The 24,222-nt window shown below is 38.9% G+C and overlaps 2 protein-coding genes across 3 annotated transcripts; one reads left to right on the plus strand and one right to left on the minus strand.

Annotated features, from left to right (window-relative positions):
* Window positions 1–274: 274 nt before the first annotated feature.
* NSA2 (NSA2 ribosome biogenesis factor) lies at window positions 275–6,063 on the minus strand. Its single transcript, XM_036402624.2, has 6 exons — window positions 5,961–6,063; window positions 5,550–5,737; window positions 3,702–3,852; window positions 3,188–3,367; window positions 1,919–2,111; window positions 275–543 (listed from the first exon to the last, which is right to left on the minus strand). Exons 1-6 carry the CDS (start codon window positions 5,961–5,963, stop codon window positions 476–478), a joined length of 783 nt encoding a protein of 260 aa, XP_036258517.1. The 5' UTR covers window positions 5,964–6,063; the 3' UTR covers window positions 275–475.
* A 42-nt stretch (window positions 6,064–6,105) lies between these two features.
* GFM2 (GTP dependent ribosome recycling factor mitochondrial 2) lies at window positions 6,106–23,947 on the plus strand. Of its 2 annotated transcripts, XM_036402622.2 has the most exons (23): window positions 6,106–6,214; window positions 6,397–6,557; window positions 6,752–6,843; window positions 7,144–7,233; window positions 7,780–7,864; window positions 8,869–8,914; window positions 9,876–9,973; window positions 11,069–11,194; window positions 11,594–11,682; window positions 13,984–14,072; window positions 14,300–14,360; window positions 14,462–14,647; window positions 16,320–16,400; window positions 17,117–17,265; window positions 17,802–17,942; window positions 18,023–18,122; window positions 18,630–18,819; window positions 19,997–20,073; window positions 20,584–20,722; window positions 20,841–21,026; window positions 22,445–22,560; window positions 22,802–22,984; window positions 23,448–23,947. In XM_036402622.2, the coding sequence occupies exons 4-23, from the start codon at window positions 7,171–7,173 to the stop codon at window positions 23,574–23,576; spliced, it is 2,334 nt and encodes a 777-aa protein (XP_036258515.1). In that variant the 5' UTR covers window positions 6,106–6,214; window positions 6,397–6,557; window positions 6,752–6,843; window positions 7,144–7,170; the 3' UTR covers window positions 23,577–23,947. The 2 variants fall into 2 exon arrangements, with proteins under 2 accessions (XP_036258515.1, XP_054373785.1); XM_054517810.1 differs by lacking the exon at window positions 6,106–6,214 and having other exon boundaries at window positions 6,261–6,557.
* The last annotated feature ends 275 nt before the right edge of the window (window positions 23,948–24,222 follow it).

A 24,222-nucleotide genomic window follows, 5' to 3' on the forward strand; every position in this document is an offset into this window, starting at 1 on the left:
GTATCAAACTTGGTTTCTAATGTCAGTCTGCAGTAACATTCCAGCTGCAGCCTCCCAAGTCTTCTTTCCCAGAAGTAAAATACAAATTAGCACACACTACTGTATCTTTAGTTGTTAGAGCAGGACATTGTGTGAGATAGTGGCCGTATTTCCCATATGGGAAATTTCCCCTATGAGAATGTGACCTGAATTAGGTACAACATACTTAAGCAAGGAAACTGCTATTGTAAAAACACCAAGAAGGTTTAGATCAAATCCATATCACATGAAGAAATAAAAATTAAATCTTTTTATTTGGGCAATGTTCAACTGAGCAAACATAAATATAAAAATGTGAGCAGTTGTTTCTGGCTGAAGTTCCTCATCAGCTTGTAGGGTCACTCTTCTGGAATGGCTGAAGGTTCCAAAGATTTTCTAAATTTGGGTAAAGTCCACTTATTTTGTAGGTGTCCACATCCAACACTTGGTATCCAATTTAAACAAGTAGAATTGCATTAATACAGCCATCATTTTCTGGATTATTAGTTACTTGGGCGTATTTCCCTAGAGAGAAAAGGGAATTACATGTGTATAAAACCTGGAAGTAGTTCTTATAGATTAGATCTTTCTATATTTGCAAATACAATCAACAAGTCTCTAAAGCACAGGGACTCAAATGCATTTTGAAATCTAAATCTACCTTCTACTGAGCTGTAAACTTATGTTCTCAAAACATTATATTAAAGCTCTGTTTTTATAAATGAATCATTTAGAGTTCTGAGATTAAAAAAAAAATCTTAGGTTTCCTACTGTCCAAGTGAACTCCTCTGTTAAATGAAGTCTGTCTGATCCTATGAAGATCACAGAATATGCTAAGTTGGAAGCGATCCATCAGGATCATTTAGTCCAAGTTCTGGCCGTGCACAGGACACTCCCAAGAATCACACCATGTGCCTGAAAGCATTGTTCAAATGCCTCTTGAAATCTGTCAGGCTGGTGATGTGATCACTTCCCTGGGAAGCCTGTTCCACTGCTCAGCCACAGCCTAGGTGAAGAACCTTTTCCCTGATACCAACTTAAACCTCCCTTGATTCAGCTTGGTGCTGTTACCTCAAGTCCTGTCACTGGTCACAAGAGTGAAGAGATCAGGACCTGCCCCTTGGCTTCGTCTTGTGAGGACACTGAAGACCACAGTGATATCTCCCCTCAGTGTCCTCTGCTCCAGGCTGAACAAACCAAATGCCCTTAGCCACTCCTCAAACAGCTTTCCCTCCAGACCCTGCACCATGTTTGTGGCCCTCCTTTGGACACTCCCCCATAGTTTTGTATCTCTCTTACACTGTGGCATCCAGAGCTGCCCCCAGCACTGGAGGTGAGGCTGCCCCAGTGCAGAGCACAGCAGGACAATCCCCTCCCTTGCCTGGCTGATGCCCCCCAAGGACACAGGTGGCCCTCCTGGCTGCCAGGGCACTGCTGCCCATGTTCAACTTGACATCAACCATGTTCCTTTCCATGGCACTGCTTTCCAGCCTACTGTTCCCCAGTCCATACATACAACCATGGATGCCCTGTCCCAGGTGCAGAATCTGTTAATGAGGCTCCTACACAAAACTTCCACTGCAAGTGTAATTCAATTGTTCATGGTTCACACGGTAACAGATTTGTGGCATTGCTCAATATGATATACAAGCAAGCAAGCTGAGTCTTTGCTCTGAACTTTATCTAATTTGATTTTGCAAGTGTGAATGGAAAGCGTAAGATTAACACTTAAAGCACATATTTTTAGAGTTGCTATTAGTTGCTTCTGCTACAGCCCAAACCTAACTTTTAACAATCCATCAATTATGACTAGAGGATGAGATCTTAACAACACATGGTGCAATGAAGATTAAAAACTTTAAAAAGTAGTTCAGCAGTATAAGTAGTTAAATTTACTTACCCCAGATAACTTTGCCCCCTTGTGTCACAAGGCCAAGCTCACTCACGTTCACCTCAATTACAGTACCCTTAGTAATTACTCCCAGCTGGGTATATAAAGGAGATGATGGATTCTTTTTTACACCAAGGATAGGCAGGCAAAAAGTAGCTTTAAGTTCAGGATGTGTCACATGTGCCTTCTTGAAACGTAAGCCCTGTTGCATTAAGAGTGTTAGAATGAGTTAATATTTGCTTTAAACTCTCACAACTGATCTAGTTAAACACTTTGGGAATTATGTCCTCATCTCTGTATGTTTAGAAAGACTAGGGAGAATGAAACAACTTAGAATACAGAATGCCATCTGTCTACTGTAGATTGAGAGACTTATTTTAAAATCTGGTTAATAAAAAGATAAAGCTTTCCATGTATGTTTTCAGGATGTCAATTTTTAGTAGTAGCCCAACAATAATACTTGTTGCCTTAGACAATTTCTGTTCCATGAAGAAGTATGACAAAATATGAAATACTCATCTCCTAGAGCAGTTTTTATCTAGTGACCTGCACTTCATAGAGGGTACTTGACAATTATGTACCATAATTTTTCTGTGCCAAAAAAAATCTTTCCAAGGTTAGTTTGTAAGACCATCAAACTAGCAGTGAAGTACAATTCAAAGGGCAGCCTGCACAGTGACTGTTGAGTCCTGTAAGGGAACAGGAAGGGCTCTTTATATAAAACCAATACTATCTCACTGAATCCAGCTCTTTTGCCTGTGTGCTGCCAGGCTGATTGAACCCAGGCACTGCTCCTGCAGCTGAGTGAGTAAAGGCTGGACTGGAGGCACAGCTTTTCCCTTCACAGTCACAAGTGTGCTTCAAGCTTATTTAAGCCAAAAGGAGGAAATTCTGAAGTCCTAGAACAGAGTGGGCTTCTGCAGTTCGGAGAATCAGTGCAGCTTGAAAAAGACACCTCCATCTTTAAAATATATGCAAAGTATTTTTGATAAAGATTTTCCTATGCTAATTCAAAAGCTCGTAGCTTTAACTTACTGGCATCACCTGAGTTATAGGAATAAAAGCAGGAATTTCAACATATACTGGGACTGTAGAGGCATCTCCCCACCCCCCATGCTATTAGAGGTTTATATTTTGGCAAGGAAACTAACAGGAATGTTCTACACGAGTAATGATCAAGTGCATAATCACACAAGAAAGTTTCTTTAACACAGAAAATCAAAGCAGTAAGTCAAAAGAATTATTACTTAAATGTTCTTTAAGGCTCTAAAACATTACCATTGGTCGAATGAATCGCTCGTACTTAGGAGGCTTCCTAGTAAAGCCATCTCCAACAAAACAAACTTTTGTAACCATCCTCTTCCATGCCTTCTTTTTTCTCTTTCCTGTACGAATCACCTTTAAAACTTCTGTTTCTCCTTGTGCACGAACCTTTGGCACAGGCACCTCCCACTTCCCCTGGAAGGAGGGTAAAACAAACAAACAAAAAGGTCAATTTTCTTACCTGTCACATATTTAAATAAAAAGGGAAAAACCAAATAAAATCAAATTTCTGGAAAGCAAAGGGTTAGACCATAGCTGTTATGCAATTCATAGCTACTTATTTAATTAGCACTTAAAAGTTCCAAAAATCAAGATACTTCATATGCTCACGTTGTCCTAAACCGTTCAGTCACTCAAGATTTCAGGTTTTAATCAGTCTTTGCTTGAAGGCTATTACATAACCTTGGCATCAGCAATATAAAGTGGTTGTTGTTATTTTAGGTATCTGAACTTTGATACATTTACTTACAGCTTTTTCCTTTCTTTTTTGTTTGATCATGTTAGAGAGGACCTTGGCCCGGGACTGGCCCTCTCTGTCCAGCAGGTATGCTGGTACAGCTCCTTTGGGTGTTTTTTCATCACTCTTCTGCTTTGTATTTCTCTTCTCATGCATTTTAATGCTGCAAAGAAAGAAAACCAGTATTAACAGCACAAGAAAAAAGACTTATTTTTAGATATACCATTTTGAGCCTGTGCCTGCTCAAATTTTTCTTTAAGAGGTATTTGTGAAATATTATATATTTATATTTGAGGAATAATATATATATATATTATATATTGTTTTATATATATATATATATATATATATATATATATATATATATATATATATATATATAATAATACTAAATAATTTTCAAGGTAAACTACTAATTTCACTCAATCTTGTCACTTCCTACCAGGACAGGAACACAAGAAAGACATGCACCTCTTTTAAGGAATTTCTGTGTGACCCAAAGCAAACAGTCAAGCACTTTGAGAGAGGGTAGCCTTCCTCTCTGCTGACAAAAAAACCCCATTCTATTCCTCCTCTGAGATTTGATGGCAATGCTTACACATGTGAGGAATGTGTGTTTGTAAGAGGAGCCAAGTTTTGTTAATTTTGAGGTTGTTTACCAGGGGGAAGAAAAGAAGAATAGACCCACAAACTAACAACGGGTTAATAAACCCATCACCTCAAAAAGTAGCAGAGGAAAGCAGCTATCTACACTTTGAAACCAGCAAAAACTACACGGTGGATAGGTATGAAGTTCATTAGCAACTAATGAGAATGTTAATGATGCTGAGGCAACAATATAATGCTTGAGCTATGCAAAAAGCTGTAGCTATGCAGAAAGAAGTAGTTACTTTGTAGCAGAGTATGTGACTGAAGCGTGTTTTAATAACCTGTAAATTAAGCAGAACAAGCTAACAGCAAAAAGCTAACCACTGGCTACTTAAGCAGACAATCTTACAGAGCATGTGCAGGAACCCGGGTGAAAATTTCAAGGCTGAGGAAGACTAAGGAGCCTGCATCAAAAAACAACCCCCAGGAGGCTTGCGACCACCTCCTGTGAAAACCATGCATGTGCAACAAGGGCTCACATAATCATGTAGTTAGAAACTATGTTGCAACATGAAGGCTACGAAAGTGTAATGTGCACATTAAATAAGAAAAGCAGAAAAGCTAGTGCTGTGGAAAGAACGGACAGGTGAGTTTGTGGTGCTGCTATCCCCCTCACTCCCAGCATCAAATAAACAAAGACCTGCTCCACAGGCTTTACACTATGGAGTACTGTTTTTTTGCCTAGTTTTCAGGCATCATTTAACAGCTTTGATTTCAAGTTCTGGATGACAGAAAAAAATTACAGAAAAATGCTTTTATCGTCTATGTTTGACACTGCTGTTTATCCTTGAAGACAGGCCTAATCTTCTGCTTAAATACTTCGTATGCTACTGTATATTTGCTATTAACCACTAAAAAATACTGCCTCTTGCTATGCTAACTTTATATCAGCTAACAGCAGCTGATATAAAAGCTCCAAAGGATTGCATTCACTTTTTTTGTCATGATTACATTAGTCACAGTTACTGCCCATCAACACTTGTCTCAGGAAGTACTTCTAGGAGCGAAATTGTTAACATTCATTTAAAAGAGAGGGACTCTGAAATGTGTCTGCTGCGGCAAAGCCCCTTTCCTTCTACAGCCCGATCGCTATTTAAGACCACAACATGTGACTCAAGCAATAGTGAGCTCTTTGTAACAATATAAGCGTCTCATCTCATCCTTCAAGAGTCAAGATGAAAGGACGGTATCAGAGAGGAGGCGGACACTCACGTCTTTTTCATCTGTATCTTCTCGGCATGCCGCTGCTTATGGTACAGCTTCGCCTTCAGCCCAATCATCTTCTTGGCCTTGCGGGACCGCTCGTGCGCCTCCCGGCCCTCCTTCTTCCTCCGCTTCTCGTGGTAGTCCAGCCGGTAGCCATAGCGCTTGCGGTGGAGCTCGATGTGCTCGTTCTGCGGCTGTGGGCACAAAGGCAGCGCGGTCAGCGGGCACGGCCGCCCGCGGGCCGGTGACGGCTCCTCCGCCACACGCGGGGAGGCGGCGGCCCGACAGCGGTACCCTCAGAGGCCCACCCGGCCTCCTGCAGCCTCCCGTCCCTCCCCTGCACCGCCGTTTGCATCCCGCCGCCCGACCCCGCGCCCCGCGCCCCCGGCTGCCGTATCCCCCAGCGCCGGCTCCCACCATGTCGGCAGCTCCGCGGCCTCCTCCGCGACGGAAAGGGCGGGCCTTCTGGGAAGTGGCGCCGAATGGAAACGCTTCCGCACGCCTCTTTAGTTCCTCCCGGTGGAGAGGCGGCGTCCGCGCCCCCCGAGGGCTTCACGCCGGGCTTGGTGAGGCCAGGAAGAGGGGGAGAAACGGAGCGAGAGAGGTCCAAGAGGCGCTTTTTGCTGCCTGGTCTGTCAGGTTGTGGCGGGAGAGCGGAACGCAGGAGGGAGGTGAGGTAGCGGGGGAAGGCAGAAGCAGGTTGCCTTCCGGCGGCTGCGCTGGCCGGGGCAGGTCCGGCGCGGTCCTGGGCTGGGCTGAGGGGGAGGTCCGGGAGCAGAAGGTGACCCGGAGCCGGCGCACGAAACGCCCCGGGGGTTCGGAACGCGGCCAGGAAGGCGGTGTCACTTTGCAGAGAGCCTCCGGGGGTCGGCCTCTGGCGGGACTCGGCTGGGCTCGGCTTGGGGACTCGTCACGGACAACGTGAAGGCAGCGCGCCCTTCTCGCTTCCCCGGTCAGCAAACTGCGCCGGCACCATCAGGAGACGTGTGCGAATCGCAAGATGAGGGAGTTGAGGTGAGCGTGTGCGCTGAGCCCTTACTCTGCATTGTGAAACTACTCCGAAACATGAAAGTCACGGGAGCTGGACAGTGATTGATGTCTCCTCAAATAACCGGCAGCCATCTAGGAATGCTTTTGACGCTGCTGCACTTGGCTATGCTTAAAAGGTCATAGTACTTAATATTTTCTATTGTTTCTGACCTAAATAGGTATTTTGCCCTGCCATCCTTCGTTCTTCAAGACTAGAAAAGCTGTTTGCACTTTGCTCACCAGTAGTCGATGCTCTGGAGCTTATCTGAGAGTGAGTGTAAATTCTCTAATTTTCGTTATTCTGCTTTAATTTTTCCTGGAGAAATATATTATTTCCATGAGAAATATTTTTAGTGTTTGTGGGCATGCATTTATGCTGCATTGTTAAGACTTGATAATATTATTATTACAGATGTGACACTGATTTAACTTGCAAAGCAATAACCTGAAAAATATTAACCTGATTTCCCATGAAGAAGAATAAAGTTTTGTGATTGAGTTATGTCAGAGGAACATGGTTAGCCTATCTCGTGTCATAAACATTTTATACAATGTTTACTTACCTTGCCAGGGAACAGCTTTAGAGACGGGAGGCAGAATGTTGAGAATTATGGGGAAATTTTCAGTGAATGCATTGAAGTCATCAAGTTTGTGCAATAAGGTAAGCTCTCCCCCAGTTTTGATACTTTTTCTGTGAGCAAGGGGAACACTTGTGTTATTCTGAGTAAGCTTTTTTTAATTGATGTGTTGGTTTTTGCTTGGGTTTTTTTTGTCTTTAACGGTTGGCCTCTGGACATTCCATACTTTCATTTAAAATGGGACTTCAGAATTGGGAACTGAATTTGTAAATTTTGTGTAAATTTTTTGACTGCTTAACTCTTGTTATTGTTGAATTATTTACACAAGTAATTAGATGTATTTAAAAATTTTTGGCTATTGAAAAATATTTTGATGTTGCCATAAATTTTTACTGATTATCCCAAATATTATTTGGATCAACTTTTGTTTAAACCTCAGTGTGGACATCAACTTCAAGCATCTGATTTTAAATAGATGTTTTTTTGACCTTATATAAATATCTAGCAACAATATCTGTTCTGGTAGATATTTTTTTTTTTAGTTTATTTTTCTACAGCTGCCAGAAATGTGGCTGCAAAACAGCTAATCATAACAATTAACATTCTCTATGATTCTTTTTTCTTTCAAGTACATGTATTTCAGAAATACAAAAATGAGAGTCATGGGTGTGACACAGCGAAACTGCAGTCTGAGAAACTACAGTTCTCCACCAGGTATAAGTTTATGTGGTTTTCTTTATAGTAAGGATTAATTTAAAAGTGAATAAAAATAAGAAATTCTTTCTATTTTTGTACACTTTCTGTTTGGTTGTATTCTTTTGGTCATTTTTTATAAAATTTAATGCATGAAATATAAATAGAGCACTTAGCTCAAGGACTGAAGAGTTTTGTGTTGCTGCTCTTTCTCAGTAGGTTCACAGTATAAAGCCTTTAGAAAGCAATAATAAGCTAAGGTACATGTTATAAGAAGTCAGGTCAGTTGTGAAGTGTGCTGGGACCGCTCATTAAGGGTTCCTGTAAGATGCTACTCAGTCTGTCTCTGATGAGACAGATGATCTGTAGGTGGTAAAAGAATGTTGGCTTAAATATGGTTGAATTCTGTGTGGCCTATCAAGGATGAACTATACTACTTTTTTCCCAAAACACAACTTCAATAGCTTGAAGAAGTGAATTTGGGTTAGTTTCATAAAAAATTACCTGACAACTTATTTTATAGTTAAGCTGTATGAGAAAGAATGTATCTTGCAAGAAAATAGCTTTTAAAACTTCCCAGTCCCATATTTTCTCAACACGGGTCAGCTTGCCTTTTATCCCTGAGAATTATACTGTATGGCTTTAAGGCTTAAAGAAGAAATAACTTTTCAAATTAATTATCTAATCACCAGTTCAGATGAATGTCAGCATTACAGTTGTCTTGAACTGAGGTATGCTTCTGCAGAGTAAGATGATGATACTTTCCTGTGTTGCCTTTTTTCTGTTCTTTCTAAGTTACAGCTGTTTTCTCAACCATTTCTCTTTTTGAGATGTGGAGAGGTTTGTTTAAAATTAGGTTAATATCTTTAAAAATTTGAGGTAGTAGAGATTACAGATTGTCATGACTTGTGGCTCTGAATCTTTTTTTTAAATAAGGTTTTTAGAAGTTTTCTTAAATATGTTTCTATATTGGGTTCTGTCTGAAAAGTTTTGTTTTGTTTCTTTTTTTTTTTTTTTGTTTCCAGGAGATGTTAAGTCTCTGCATTCTGTCATTAATCCTCATATATCCAGGTACATCAAGCTAGTTTATTGTTGGGATGTAACTTCAGTCAGAACAGTTGATGTGATAAAGCATTGTAGGTTGTTGCCATGCCTGTCTGATGTGCATGTTTAATATAAAGTTAGTACTTGCTTACCTTTACCCTTGTGGCATTTTAATAGAGAGTGCCTGCTGGTGGCACAGAGGTCCTGTGTTGTCCCTTGCTTGCACCATCATAACCAAAACCAGGCTGTTAAGGGAAGCTCCAAATCCATGGTATTGCTGGGAGGTGGAGAAGGGGGAAGGATGTCTTGGCAGCTAGAGGGCTGCGGGTGGGCAGGGCTCTGTGCTTTGTTTTCATGGCATGTTTCATGAGGGCAAGGCAATTAGGGGCTAAGCTGCCAAAGTGCCTTAGGGCTGAAGTTCCCTTGGAAGGGTAGTGTGTTCCTGAAGGTGAGGTCAAGGCAGCATTAGGGTGAACATGGGGCTGATCACAAGCTGTGCTGTGCAGAACAAGCAAAGCAGTTCTGGAAGCTACTGGCGAGGTACTTCAGGAAGGAAGAGTAGGCTGAACGGGATCAAGGACAACTTCATGGGAACTTGGGTGTGCTATATTTGGGGTGTAAAGCGTATCTATGCTATAGGTTGTTAAGGGCACCAGGTGTCAGGGATTAGGATGGACAAGAGAGAGGTGGGGCTGTTTTTGTTTGTTGGGAGGGCAGATGGGTGAGCATGATCCGAAGAGGGGGCCTTCCATGAACTGGAGCTTGGAAACCTGTTGCAACACTGTTCAGTACCGTTGATTTGAAGAAAATCCACCATATCAATACTGACATTTTTCAGTGTTAGAGTGTACACTATATCAGATATGCAGCAGAGAAACAATGCTATTAATCTGGTGTGCTGTTCTTGGGGAATATTAACTATACAAATAAGAATTATCACAGGCTTAAAAAATTACTGCACTAACCACAATGTTTTCACTTAATGCAGAATCCGAAACATTGGCATTATGGCCCACATTGATGCAGGCAAAACTACAACAACAGAGAGAATGCTGTATTATTCTGGATATATAAGAACACTTGGAGGTTAGAAATGCTCTTTGTATTTCAGTAGGTTTAAGAAATTTATAGTGTACAATTACATGCAGTACAGTTGCTGATGGAGTATCTCATGTAGGAGGCAGTTGTTCCTAAGTTGTGCTGCAGTTTAATTGAATTTTAATGCATGTTCCTTTTTCCACTAAGGTAGTTTTGATTTCAGATATCAAATATCATTGATATTTTTCTTTTACTTTCAGCATATTATGTTTTATTTAACATTTAATTACAGAATCTCCTTATTTTGCTGTTTGCTAATTGGCCATTCTGGTAAAGCAGTTTGTTGAGTTCTCTTTTGACCTGTGAAGAGGGCACAGTAAGAAAAAGTATTCATTTCTTTTGAAAGCCATGACACAGAAAGACTTCTTTGCTACAGCAAGTTTATTAGAATTCTTCAATATTGAAATGGTCACAGCAGCCTCTTTTTGTGTTTCATTTTGACATTTTAAGTTTTATACCCTGTTCTCAACTGTATATGACTGATGGAAGATGTTCAGCTTGTCAAGCAGTTGAACTTGGGATCCCACTAATTTAAAAATGTGAACTGCTTCTCTTGTTATTAAAAAGTAAGCAAAACCCAACCTCTTTCTTGGTGGTTTGTTTGTTTGTACTTTACTTTTGATTTAATTACCTTTTGATTACCAAATTTCAAAATGTCAGTCGCATTCCATACAGTGAGTGCAGCCAGTTTTTTTAAAGTTGTAGTTTGTTCATGATTTTGGATGATTTTGGATTTTGTTTAGTTTTTAAGATGCTCATGGTGCTACTGGGATTAAGAACAACAAAAAGGTTGTTGAAATAGCTTGTCTTCTACTTGCAGGGCATTTATTCCTAGGAAAGGGAGCCTGGTAAATTACCCGGCATTGTAATGTTTCCAAAAGGCTAATTTTCTTAGCTTACACACACACACACATATATATCTATATCTATATCTATATCTATATCTATATCTATATCTATATCTATATCTATATCTATATCTATGTAAAAGAGACTATTTCCACATCTCTGTTGACATCTGTATTCAAAGACAATTTCAGATTTTGAGTTGATTACCTACCCAGTCCTGGTTTCTGTTTGCAGATGTTGATGATGGAGACACAGTGACAGATTTTATGGCACAAGAGCGAGAACGTGGTATTACCATTCAGTCTGCTGCTGTTACATTTGACTGGAAGGACTACAGAATCAATCTGATTGACACCCCAGGTACTGTTCTTTAGTTGCACTCATGTTATTAAGGGAGAGAGGGTGAGGTGGAGTGTCGCAGTGTCTTTGTCTTAAATGTCATGCAAAATTTAATTGGTTTAATTGCATCAATAAAAACACCTATACTAAGCTCTGTTCAGCTTTGGATAATTATTACTTGCTGACTCCTAGCTTATATAAAGTGAGCTCAGATGTTTCCACATTAAATCGTTCTCAGTTCTAGGATTGCTTTATAATAATCTTGTTTATTTCAAAAACTGATAGGTGTATTTCCCTTCAAGTAAAGAAAAAGTTGTTTTGACTTTATTTAAAAGAAAAAAGATGTTGTTTAAATGTGTAATGACTTATTGATGGTTCCTGTTTCAATTATGATGGTATAAAAGGAAGATTGTTTTTTAGGCCATGTGGACTTTACAGTGGAAGTTGAGCGTTGTTTGAGAGTCCTAGATGGAGCAGTAGCGGTATTTGATGCTTCAGCTGGTGTTGAGGTAAAATCAGCTGTTACATTTTTTGTGTGTGTGTGTGCAGTCTGTCTGGTAAAGGGGAGAGATTTTCTCAAACCCTTTGTGTTTGATTAGTCTTTCAGTTCCCCAGGAAAGATGAAATTCTCGTGACCAATTCAGTCTCTCAGTGTTCTATTATGGGGACCCAAGAACCCTTCAGTGAACAATCCACTTGATCAGAGCATGGTTCAACTACCTTGTTCAGGGTCATATGCAAACAGAAAGACATCCTCCTAAGGGGTCCTTAATTGGTCTGTTGGTGCCTCAGGAAAGATCCAGGGAGACATGCCAGCAGGTTAAGAGAGACCCTGGACCTTCACATTGCAGTATGTTGCCTTCTGCTAGCGACTGTTAGCAGCCTTAAAGGACTAAGACTTAACAGTTTATGGAATAGCACTCCTCATTAATGTAATTGAATTCTGTGACTGGTTAAGGTTTGAAGACTTCTGGAGATAGCATTTGGTTGCAAAAGTGCCTTCAAAGCAATATGCTAACCAGCTCCAATCCTTAACCAAAGCTAGCTTGAGGTAGTCATTCATCATGGATAGAGTACGGTTCTTACCCAATAGATGTCGCTGTAGGAATGAAGACAAGTTCAGCCTGTTTTCTGATCCCAGAAGTTCCCAGGAGCCAACTTCTCTCCATTTTTAATTTACTTTAATACTATTTTTGTGTCTAGGTGGAGCTTCAGTGACTGTAGTCATGCATCATGTTCCGTGGGGGTGGTCGTACCTTCTAGCTGAGTAATAGTAGTGTTACATCTAAGGTCACCTTTAAGATGGAGGTGTAGCTTTAAGAAATTAAAGATCTTAATTAAAGGTCTGTGATCTTGCCATGGTTCCTGGTTCTTATTTTTTTTTCTCCCTTGGTTGACAGCTGCTATGTGACTTACCAGCCACAAGGTACCACTGAGTTCCCCCTCTTGCAAGGATTTAAACAGAACCTGGACACAGTGTCTTCACTCTGCTCAGCATGTATTGTGTGGGAAGTCAGGCATGCTGACCGCATCCTATCTGGGGAATAGCAACTTCATCTCACCCTGTCGTTTCCACAGTTACAAATTCTCTTAGAGGGTGAATGTGCCTTCCCAGTTTTCTGATTTTACCTCCAGTCACTCGTCATTAAACACTCCTGCAGTATTTAATGACTTTAATCAGGCAGAAATAGTGTAGAGAGATTTTTCTCTGTATTATCTCTCTCAATGCTTTTATAAAAACTCAGCTTCAGGAAGCTGAGCATTTAATTTTAAATCATGTGGTGCGCAGGAATTTCCATGGTAATGAACAGCAAGTGGGATTATCATTAAAAGTTTGGAATGGTTTTGTTATTTTGTTGCTGTCTTTTACAACTGTTGATTGAGGTGAATGCTTCTGACTAGCTCCACAAATTGAATGAAATTAATCTAGGCCAATTTCTCATTTTCACATTTCATGTAGAAAACAGATAATTTTCAAGGAGGTTTTCTGCCTCCCCAGTGGCCTTTTTAACAGAGTGAAGAAAAGGTGGAGGCAAGCTAGAACTGGACTTTTTACAGCATAAGATGTTTCAGTAGTTCAATCCTGTAGAAAACTTACATGTGAAGTCCCTCTTGCATGGGACATAGGTTTTTCCTGGATGAGGGATGAGTGAATTCTTAATCACTGTAACTCACATTATTTAACTTCCTACTGGAAAACATGTAGGTGCCACTAAATATGAACCTGAACTGAGTAATAGCTTCCACCCTCAAAAACAAAGCAATTAGAACTTCTTGTTTTTTTCTAAAACTCTGTAGCAAATTCCTGCATTATTCCTTGTAGTGGCAAGAGTCTATTACTGAATCTGAACTGATTTTTCTATATACCTGCTTTAATTTTCAAATAAAAATACATATGATAAATGGCTCAGCAGTACACAAATTACTGTTAAAACCACAGTAGTTTTTAGTGTTGTATGTGTTGCTGCAGAAATGCTTGCCTGTGTGTGCCTAAGTAATTTGGCAATAAAACATAAAGTCACTACATTACAGAGTTTTCCCCATATATGCCCCCCATAATGCTTAGTTTCTCTTCACATTCCCTTGCCACTATGCCTGCCTGCCTTTAGTGCAGAAAAGGAAATGACAACAGCTGAGAGACAAGATAAGATAAAACTACTTTTGGAGTTCATCTGTTATGCTAGATATGGGATTGTCACAATACACAGCACAGTTCCCTTCTCTACTCTCAACTCAGACCTTCAGTGGTGTTGGGGAGCATGTAGTGCAGCTGTTGACACTAATGTTTCCATTTTGTGTTTTGCTTTTAGGCACAAACTCTGACAGTCTGGAGACAAGCGGACAAACACCAGATTCCACGAATTTGCTTTTTAAACAAGATGGACAAAAACAGGGCAAGGTATTCAGGCAGTTATTTTAATAATTGTTAAGAAGCTCATAAGAGAATGTCTAGCATTTTCTGTTAAGCATAGAGCAACCCAATTATGTTAATACTGTATACTTCTTTGGTTATGGAAATGCATATTTTTGTATAATTGTAGGAGTAATTTTTGCAGTAAATAGGGAATGGTGAGCCTATCATACTAATATCATAAAGTTTTGTTTAACTTAGTATCTTTTCTGTAGTTTTACATATGCTGTCGAGAGCATCAAACAAAAGTTGAAGACAAAACCCTTACTGTTACAGGTAAGCTTAGAAATTAAATGCTTGTTTCATTTCTTTTGAATGGAACTACTTTCTTAATTTTTTTGCATCTGTCTAAGACAAAGTGTCTGTTTGATTTGCAGTTGCCTATTGGGGAAGCCAAGACCTTCAGAGGACTAGTTGATGTTGTGACTAAGGAGCAAATAATTTGGAAACCTACTTCTGATGTGGATGATGGAAAAAATTTTGAGCGAAAACTGCTGCTGGAGACTGATGATCCAAACCTGTTCCAAGAAGTCCAGGATGCAAGAAATACCTTAATAGAACAAGTAAAGTTCTAAAGTAAATACATAATATATTTAAACTCATTACTCAGAGCAGTAGGAAAAGTAGGCTGAAAGAGACCTCTGGAGGCATCTGGTTAAGTGATCAGCTTAAAGCATTAGGTCGACTTGTTCAGCCTTGTTCAGTTGAGTTTTCAAGTCCAAGGATGATGATTCTCTGTAGACAGCCTGTCCCAGTGCTTGACCGTAATTTCTTTATGTCCAGTGGGATTTTACTGTGGTGCAAGCTGGAACTGCCAGGCTGGTGCTTTCCTTGTGTACCTCTGAGGAGAATCTGGTTCTGTTTTCCCTGAAGCAGGGCCACTACTGCTAGTTCAAATAGTAAGAAACAGTATTTGCATCCTGATTTAGCTTCTCCAAGCCAGACAAACCCATCGCTCTGGGCCTCCATCTGCGCTCCAGCCCCATTAGTGGTTTTGCAATTGAGTTCCTACAATTTGTCTGTCTCTTTTGTGCTGGGGAAGCTAAAAGCAGACAGTCTTTGTACTGTCTTAGATGCCAAAATATATTTGGTACATTGACATGAAATGTGACAGATATGACTTGAAACCTGCAGGGTATCCATACTCTTCTGCAATGACAGCTAAAAGCTGGATGGGATGTTGCAGCCTGGTCAAAATGGCACTAAATGCTGTATTAGAAGCAGCTCAATCCAATTATAAATCGATCCTTTTTGTTGGAAGGGCTGCCTTCCACACAACTTCGAATAACATTGTGCAAGTGCATAAACAGATTATGGTAGCTCTGTTTCCTTTGAAAGTGGAGAGATCTATTTTATATTGCTCTGAGTTCAGTAGAACATATACACAATCTGGTTTTCAAACTTAGTAGGTTTTGAAATGGCAGTGTTAATACCCAGCCTTTTTTCTTAAGAAATGTGTTGTCAGGTAGAAAGATTTGTAAGAACAGTGTTGTTTTTTTTCCCCTTTGTTTTCTGGGCCCTTCCTGAAGGAGGAAGGGGTGTACCAGAAGTGAGATAATTGAGATAACCCTGTATTTGTAAAACATTTTTTGAAATGCTTTCTATGCTGTTAATACTCCTTATCAAAACCCTGTAAGCTGTAGCATTTTGAATACTGGCCATTTTGCACACGTTACTTTCACTTAATTAAATGAACTGTTTCCTTTATCTCTCATGTTTTAACTGTTAACTTGATAAGACTTCTAGTTGCTTATCAAGGGTTTATTTCAGAATTTGGCCAATTGGCGTGTAGCCAATAGAGAGGGCAAAGTGCTTTCCTGTGCTTGGGTGTCCTGAACCTGTGACAGTGCAGGGATGTATGTTAGATGTTTAAGGAGTTAAGTTACATGTCAAGCTAACTGGTACAATTTAAAAACAGACACATGCTCTTGGACCTACAAACCCTTGACATGAAGAAGGCCAAAATGCCATGATGCTTGTCTGTTTCTTCTTCCTCAGTATCTGTTGGCTTGTAAAGGTTGCTTGCTGCTTACTTCAGACTTCCCTGGGTTTTTTTCCTCCATCCTTTCTTGAAGCCTTCATTTCCATAATTTTATATGATCTGAGTTTATAATTGCTGATGTCTTTAAAGGCTTTGTTTCTGCTCTGTTTAGCTATATATTCTAAGTAAGTTAGATATGTAACTTTTCTGTGAAACTGCTGTATGCCAAATAATAAAGAACTATTCTGTTGAAGGTTGCAGATCTGGATGATGAATTTGCTGAACTGGTTCTAGGAGAAAATAGTGAAAATTTTGACTTAATACCAGCTGACAAGGTATTTTTTTATATTTACAAGTGTTTACTAGTTCTTATTGCAAGGGTTTGGGTTATTCTTCCTTTGACACATGCAAATTATGATTTTGCAGATTTTTCAATAAAATGAGATCATACCATCTTAGGCAGTAAATTAACAGTAGTGTGGATGTAGAACAATATATTCAGAGTTAGTAGGAATTTTATAAAGATATGCTATGATTCTTAGGCATGCTAGGCTTTATTTTAAAAGTTGGGTACATTTATTTAGGAAGGTGGGGTTTTCTTTTTTTTGAAAGTTAGACTGCTACAAAAAGGTTTAGGGAAAGGTGAATGGAACTTTCAGGTAGACTCAGTGCAGTTTGTGACTGAGCTGCTGATTCTCACTAACAAAAATAGCATCTCAGCTACTTTGAAGTGGTTGGATCTTTAGACACTGCATGTTGAAAGCAGTAAGTTACAACATACTGAATTCAAAGGATTGTTATAACAAGAACAGCAGCAGATTTGTGTGAAATGTTTAGAAATCTTAAAACCAGTGTCTTCTGTTTTAGCATCTAAATGTTTGGGTTTATGGTTTGGAGCTTGCTAAAAGCAGTGAAAGGATTTTGGATGAGTGATGTTGTATTTACAAACATACTTTTTAGATTTTTGGAGATTGGTTAGCAGTATCTAATAGCTGGAGTGCAACTAAATTGTAGATCATGTAGTAACAGAAAATAACTGGTTTTTTTGCAGCTGCAGTCTGCTATCCGCAGAATCACACTAGCTCAGAAGGCTGTCCCTGTGCTCTGTGGCAGTGCGCTGAAGAACAAAGGGGTGCAGCCATTACTGGATGCTATTACTTTGTACCTGCCTGCACCTAATGAGCGTTCATATGAGTTTCTGTAAGTACAGGTAGAAAAGGAGATTCAGAAAAAAAGAAGGAAAGATAAGTAGGAAAGCACAAAAGGAGAAAATGAAATATATTAACAAAGCATTCATATTTTTAAAAAATATTTACTGTCTTTAGGTATTAAATAATAGTAGAGATGTGTGGACAGAAAAATACACTTGAGTACTGAACCTGCTTTGTTCAGTTCTATTGGAATTGGATGCATTTATCTCCAGCTGTCAAACTTGCACTTTAGAGTTCTTTAGTCTTTTTTTAATCTGAGGACATTGTCATTTCACAAAAATGTGATCTAGGAATCCTGTTTAGTATTGTCTGAATCACATAACATCTTACATAACATATCCTATTGGAGGTGGAACTGCTTAGATTATTATTTTTTGGTACAAATTACAGTTTTTGAAAATCTGCCTCCACTAACATTGCAGTAAGAAGCATATCACCTCTTAAATGAGTGAAAGTTTAGATAAAAGTGCATGTGAGCAGATTAATCCTACAAGTATGCTTTTTGTTGTGCTTTTTATTTTGCAGACAGTGGTACAAGGATGACCTGTGTGCCCTGGCATTCAAAGTTCTTCATGATAAATGTCGTGGACCACTAGTTTTTGTTCGTGTTTACTCAGGTTCATTGAAACCTCAGTCAGCTGTATATAATATTAACAAAAGTTGCACGTGAGTAAGATAGAGGTGTGGTTCTATGTAGTATTGGAATGCCTGTTAAAGTCCTGAGTAACAGAGAATTTAATTTTCAGGGAGAGAATGAGCCGGCTGCTCCTGCCTTTTGCTGATCAGCAAATTGAAATACCATCACTAATGCCTGGCAACATTGCTCTCACTGTTGGGTTAAAACAGGTAATGAAGAATATGGATACTGTAAAGGAGCTTGTTTCACTAGTGTGCTTTCTACTTCTATGATATCATATCTCTGATGTTCTTGATTATGGTGACGTATGTAAACTTGCTTTATTTGAAGTACGTTTAGATGTACTTCCTCCTAAAATTAAATACCACAATCTACAAATATCAGTAATTGACCTGGAAACTGCAGTACTGATTGGAAAGGACTGATAGCTGAAGGTGTATTTTGTTAGGGTTGGGCTCGTATTAATACTGTAACTCTTAAAATACAGTGTAATATCACAAAGAGACCTCCTGTGGGGAAGGGGAATGTTGGTCTGAATCAGTTACCCAAAAGGAACTGTTTTCAAGTTCAAAACTTGTTCAAGTTCAAATAAATGTGTTTTGTGCTTGCTTCATGAATCTATTTACACAGATTTTCTAAAATATAACCTGCTTTAGCATACATTTTGAATTTGGGGTTGGTTTTTTTTTCACATCACTTCCTTTGTTGATCTCTAGAGTGCCACTGGAGATACCATAGTGTCATCAAAGGCTTCAGCTGTTGCTGCAGCACGCCGAGCTGGAAGGGATGCTGGGGAAAAGAAGAGGTCTGGTAGTGGTGTAGACAGTCTTCTGCTGGCAGGTGTTGAGATCCCTGAGCCTGTCTTCTTCTGTACCATTGAACCGCCTTCAATGGCCAGACAACAAGGTACAATGCAGCCACCTAACTGGATGACTTAACAGACTTAACAGCCCATTGATCTAGTATGGTTCTTTCTGGTGTTTTTTATACTGAGGGTATACTTCAGATCATGATTGTCCATATCCTTTGCTATAACTACATCAAGCAGTAGTGGTACTACTACTTTTCTAGTTTTTGTGTCTAGAAAAGTAGTAGTTGTTCATTTAGAAATAGAAGGATACTTATTCTGAGTTTTGCTGCAGTTACAGTGGTGGGCTGTACATAGTGTCCCGAGTACAAATAGCCTTAAAATGTGGGGTTTTTTTCAGCTGGCACTCTGAGTTTTACTCTATAAAGTCTTTGTATACCAAGAATTCTCTGTGTCTAGTTAGGGTTCATCTTTGCATCCTTACAGTCCTATAATCTTACTGTCTTTCTCAACAGTAGATGGCTTGGTGATATGAGACTCTTTTTGGAAACACCCTTTAAATTATGTATCTTTGTTCTAACAAAGCTGAGCTTGTTTGGGGGTGAAGAGGAGGAGGGGAAGTACCAGTGTACTGTTACAGAATGGAGTGAGGTAGAAAACAGATTTGTAGCAACATGTCTGCAGGCTGAGCCACTGGGTTATAAGGTGTTATTGATTTTGTAGTGTTTGGATGTTTTAGTTTGCTTTTGTTTGTTTACTTTTGTGGCTTTTCCCCCCAAAGACTGTAAGGTATGATGGATGCAGTCTTGGCTCTTGATTCATCATTCTGCTGCTTTCCTCAGCAGTTAAGATAATGGGGAATCAGAAAAAAACCCAAAAATATGAATAAAAAGTGATTTACATTTTCATTTGGGCCATTTCATGTTATCTTGAAGTACTTAGGTAAATCATGTAACAGTTCACATTTCTCTTATCAGTTATTTACTGGCTTCATTAATAATTTGTAGGTTCCAGTCTGTCTTCATAGAAACACAAAATATCACTCTGAAAATAGCATGTATAATAATTAAATTCAAGCACTTTTTAGCACAGTTAATCTGTGGGATAAAATCAGAAGTTGCTGGTTACTTTTAATTTGACCTGAATTTTTTTGTCAAAATCTATGCTCCTCAAGGATTCTTTTGCTTGTTTTGAGGAAAGTGATATTTAGGCACTAACTCTGATCTTCAGATTACTGAATTTGCTTCAGATAAAATGTTTGATATTTCTGTACAGACTTGGATAATGCATTGAGCTGCCTTCAGCGTGAAGATCCCAGTTTAAAAGTGAAGCCAGATCCTGACACAGGACAAGTAAGATGAATCTTCTATTGCTCATCGTATAACATTATTTTAGAACATTAAGACCACACTTTAGTTAGTTCATTTGCATATTGATTTGTTCTTGATTAAAAAGAACTCTCTGAATGTTCCTATGATATGTGTATGAAACTAAAATAGAGTCTTTGTCACTTGTGCTTTACAGAACAGAGGAAGTCAGCCCATGCTCTGCATGTTTTTGACAATTCTGTATTTAAAAAGGTTTGAATTACATAGTCTTTAAGGTTAGGTAAGATTATCTTTTTTATGATGAGCACAGTACTGGTAATAACACTCTCACTTAAACGGTGTTTATGTTAGATGACTTAGAGCCATAATACTTCAAATTCTAAGGGTCCTTAGAATTTGAAGTATTATGGCCATTTGAATTAGAAGCATTTTTCAGAGACAATTTGAAGCATGCAAGTCATTGCTTAAAGAATTTGTATTAAAACCTGAATTTTGCATGTTTTTCCACTTCTCTCTTAATTATCTTCTCACCAGACTATCCTCTGTGGCATGGGAGAGCTACACATAGAAATTATTCATGACCGAATCAAACGTGAATATGGAATTGAGACTTACTTGGGACCCCTTCAAATAGCATACCGAGAAACCATCTTAAATGCTGCCCAAGCTACAGGTAAAATGAGTGAATGCAAGGCACATCTTGTTTCTGGTTGTGTAGCTTGAGTTACTTTAAATGATATATGAGTAGCTTTCAGATGAATTTTATGTATTATTTTTTCCTCCCCCTGCAGATATATTGGACAAAACAGTAGGTGATAAACGACACTGTGTAACTGCAGAGATAGAGGTGAGGCCCACGTCAGGAGAAGGGGCAGCAACAAAACCCATCATCAGCTATGCTGAGAATGTCAGTCAAGCACTGCCCAAAGAACTCCAAGGAGCTATAGAAAATGGAATCACAAATTCATGCATTCAAGGTAAAGGAAATGTTATGTCAGCTATACTGGTCTAATATTTTTGTAAGAATCCATTTTCTGGAAGGAAAAACTGCTTGGTAGCTTGAAAAAAAGATAGTACATAAACGTACAACTAATGTATATGTAAGGTACAAAGGAAAATTACAAAAACTACAAAAAATTCTACTACAAAAATTGCCAAATGTCTTTTTCTCTTTGCCTGGAATGGAAATCAGTTTGCCTTTGGTTTGCTTTCAAGGTTGTTGTCTTCTCAGTCACTCAACAGTGAGCTTGGAGTTTTTTTGGTTTATTTTTTTAATGTGGTGTAAGAGATAAGACATTTACTTCATGACATCATGTAAACCATAGTGATAAAACAGAAATGGTTTCATAGGCCAACATGTATTACACTTCTATTACGGTTACAATACTAATGCATTTTTTTAATTTTCAAATATGCTAAATCCATGAGTTTTCAGTAAAAAGCTTTACCTAATTGGAAAGTGTGTTTTCTAAAGGATTAAAGTGCCCTTGAATAAATTAAGTGTCCCTGACTTTTAATTAAAAATAGGAAGTCTTATGTAACTTGTGGACAAAAAACTGCCTTACAGTAATATCAGTAGGTTGTGGATTAACAAAGGAGATTTTAAGAACCAGCATGAAGTGATTTTTCATATTTGTTCTGTGGAACTCGAAAGCATCTCCTATCTTTGGCTGTAGAATGTCTTAACCATGTGCTTTCTTTACACTTCTTGAAGAAACTTCAGAACTGTGCTGTCTCCAGCCTAAAATTGATGCCATTAAGTGCTTTAAAAAATAAAAATACCTGGCCATGTTCTTCATTAAAAAAAAAGTAGTGTTTCTTTTCTCAGATGTGTTTCAAGCCTCATATGTAGTCTAAGACAGTTTGGTCTAGTTGAGAGTCCTGGGTTGGAGGTAATCTGCCTTAGGACACTAGTTTATGGAATTGAACTACCCCTAGAGTTTTGGTTATGTGTTAGTATCAGGCATTGCAGAAAATACAGAAAATATTCTGTCTTCTGGTTAAACAAAAGTTTTTCCTGCTTTCTCAAATGATGTCTTGTAAAAGAGACTTGTTTTAGAAAATATAATGTATTTAAAAATAACTTTTTGGTAATGGTTGTCTGGATGAGTATATATCAGGAGGTTCTGAAAATTATCTGTGCTTTTGGTAGAGAGAGTTAAGAAAATATGAGGCTGCATTCCTTTGTCTCTTTTGGTAAAGTTAGGCAATGACAAAACCTCTAAATCAGGAACATGACCAGTAGCCACACCCCTGGGAGAGGACAGGAAAGGAAAGAGGAAAGCGAGAAACTTCCAGTTAAATCTGAAAAATTTTTGCACGTCCTAATGTTCTGAAAACAAATGATCTTGTTTGTTTTTTTTCCCATTTATCTCTTCTTCATGGCCCTACCCAGGACCTCTGCTTGGATTCCCAGTTCAAGATATAGATGTGACAGTGCAATCACTGACAGTGCACCCAGACACCTCGCACACAATGGTATCAGCCTGTGTCTCCCGTTGCTTGCAAAAGGTACAGTGAAACTGTAAGCTTGTCTGAACACAGTAGCGTGATCTACTGCTGGGAGAATACATGTGTATCAATATCTGGTCACTTTTCCTCTTTGCATGCTCTCCTAATGCCCTTGCTGGGGAATTTACAGCTTTTGCAAGTAGAGAGTTTGAGTCAGCTTCAGTGATACAAGTACTTATGTCAATTTTATTTAAAAAAGCCCATAGAGTACATCAGCATAACTTCCTTCCTTTCCACATAGGCTTTAAAAAAAGCTGGTATACAAATACTGGAGCCCCTGATGAACCTAGAAATCACAGTAAGTGAAGATCATCTCAGTGCAGCACTTGCTGATCTTGCACAGCGGAGAGGTAATATTCAGGAAATCCTGTCTCGTCAAGACAACAGAGTTGTGGTTGCTGCTGTTCCACTAGCAGAAATGATGGTATGTGATTACCTTACCAATGATAAAACCGATCTTTTTTATATGCTTTAACATATTTGGCTTCAGTTTACTTTTCCTTAGTTATGGATAAGTAAATTTAGAATGGATTTTTTAAATTGTATTTTAATTATTGAAGGTCAGAAGGAAGTGTCCTCAAATTGAGTAGCTGTTTTTTATGCCAAATTCAGATTGCTAAACCAGCATGTATTCAGCTGTAAGCTAGAGAACTAGTAAATACTACTAAAACAGGTTTTATGGAGAACAGTTTTTAAAAAAGATTATTATTGACTCATGCATGTGTTGCAATTCTAATACAGTAATATTGGAAAGTTAACTTACTAGTACACTGCAGTATACTTCTGACACTCTTTTTTTTCTCTCTCTGTGGTCTAAGCAGCTTCCTGTGCTAACTTATCTTGCCCTTATCCTAACCTGAGTGACGTGCATTCTCCATTTTGTCCAGGGCTACTCAACAGTTTTGCGTTCTCTAACATCGGGCTCAGCCACCTTCACATTGGAGCTTGCCAGTTATCAAGCCCTGAGCAGTCAAGAGCAAAGTGCACTTCTTCAGAGGAAGATGGGGTTGGTGTGATCTTTTCTCTCTAGGAACAGTGTTTTCTGTCCTCTTGCTAAATATTTTCGTATGTACACCAGTGTGTTCGTCTGGGACCAACTGGTGATGGCAAATAATGAGTTAGCAGCTGTATGAACAGACTACTTTTAGCTGTCCAGGGAGGAAAGTTCAAGAGACTCTGCTCTGCTGCCATAACCTTATGACTGCAAAGCAGCAATGCAACCACAAATTGCTGCTCTGCAAATTCTTATCTTGCGGACATTTGTAATGAGAAGTGATGCAAATCGTCTTCACAGAAATGAGCACTAAGTCCACCTTAATGTGCCACTGGACTGTTTTCCTGATCTAGTAAATAAAATTTGTGGAAGTTTTGTTTATCACTGAAGTAACTTCACAGTTTTGGCACTCTGTATTTTGTTTTCAGCTGTACAAAGGATATGGTTAATAAGCACTTTACATTGTACAACTTACAGGTATTACTTCTACTGGTAGAAACCAGTTATGAACCAGAGTTCAGGACTGGGTGTAATTTTTACCTGAGTTTATCAAGTAAGAAATGGATACTTCTGCAAATCAAGTAAGATATATGTAAAAAAGAAAAATACAAGAAAGGCAGTTTTTCCAGATCAAATTCCTACCTACCACCCTGCAGTATGTTAAGAAC

The sequence above is a fragment of the Molothrus ater genome, chromosome Z (genome assembly GCF_012460135.2).
Source record: "Molothrus ater isolate BHLD 08-10-18 breed brown headed cowbird chromosome Z, BPBGC_Mater_1.1, whole genome shotgun sequence".
Taxonomy (NCBI): domain Eukaryota; kingdom Metazoa; phylum Chordata; class Aves; order Passeriformes; family Icteridae; genus Molothrus; species Molothrus ater.

What these genes read in the sequence shown, in the direction of transcription:
- NSA2 (XM_036402624.2), bottom strand. An exon ending in AAGATACAGATGAAAAAGAC is followed by an intron (nt 3,853 to 5,549) that starts GTGAGTGTCCGC and finishes CTTTCTTTGCAG; the next exon opens with CATTAAAATGCATGAGAAGA. An exon ending in AGCGATTCATTCGACCAATG is followed by an intron (nt 2,112 to 3,187) that starts GTAATGTTTTAG and finishes TTAATGCAACAG; the next exon opens with GGCTTACGTTTCAAGAAGGC.
- GFM2 (XM_036402622.2), top strand. Translation starts at nt 7,171, where the DNA reads ATGTTGAGAATTATGGGGAAATTTTCAGTGAATGCATTGAAGTCATCA. An exon ending in TTCAATGGCCAGACAACAAG is followed by an intron (nt 18,820 to 19,996) that starts GTACAATGCAGC and finishes ATTTCTGTACAG; the next exon opens with ACTTGGATAATGCATTGAGC. An exon ending in TTCCACTAGCAGAAATGATG is followed by an intron (nt 22,985 to 23,447) that starts GTATGTGATTAC and finishes CATTTTGTCCAG; the next exon opens with GGCTACTCAACAGTTTTGCG.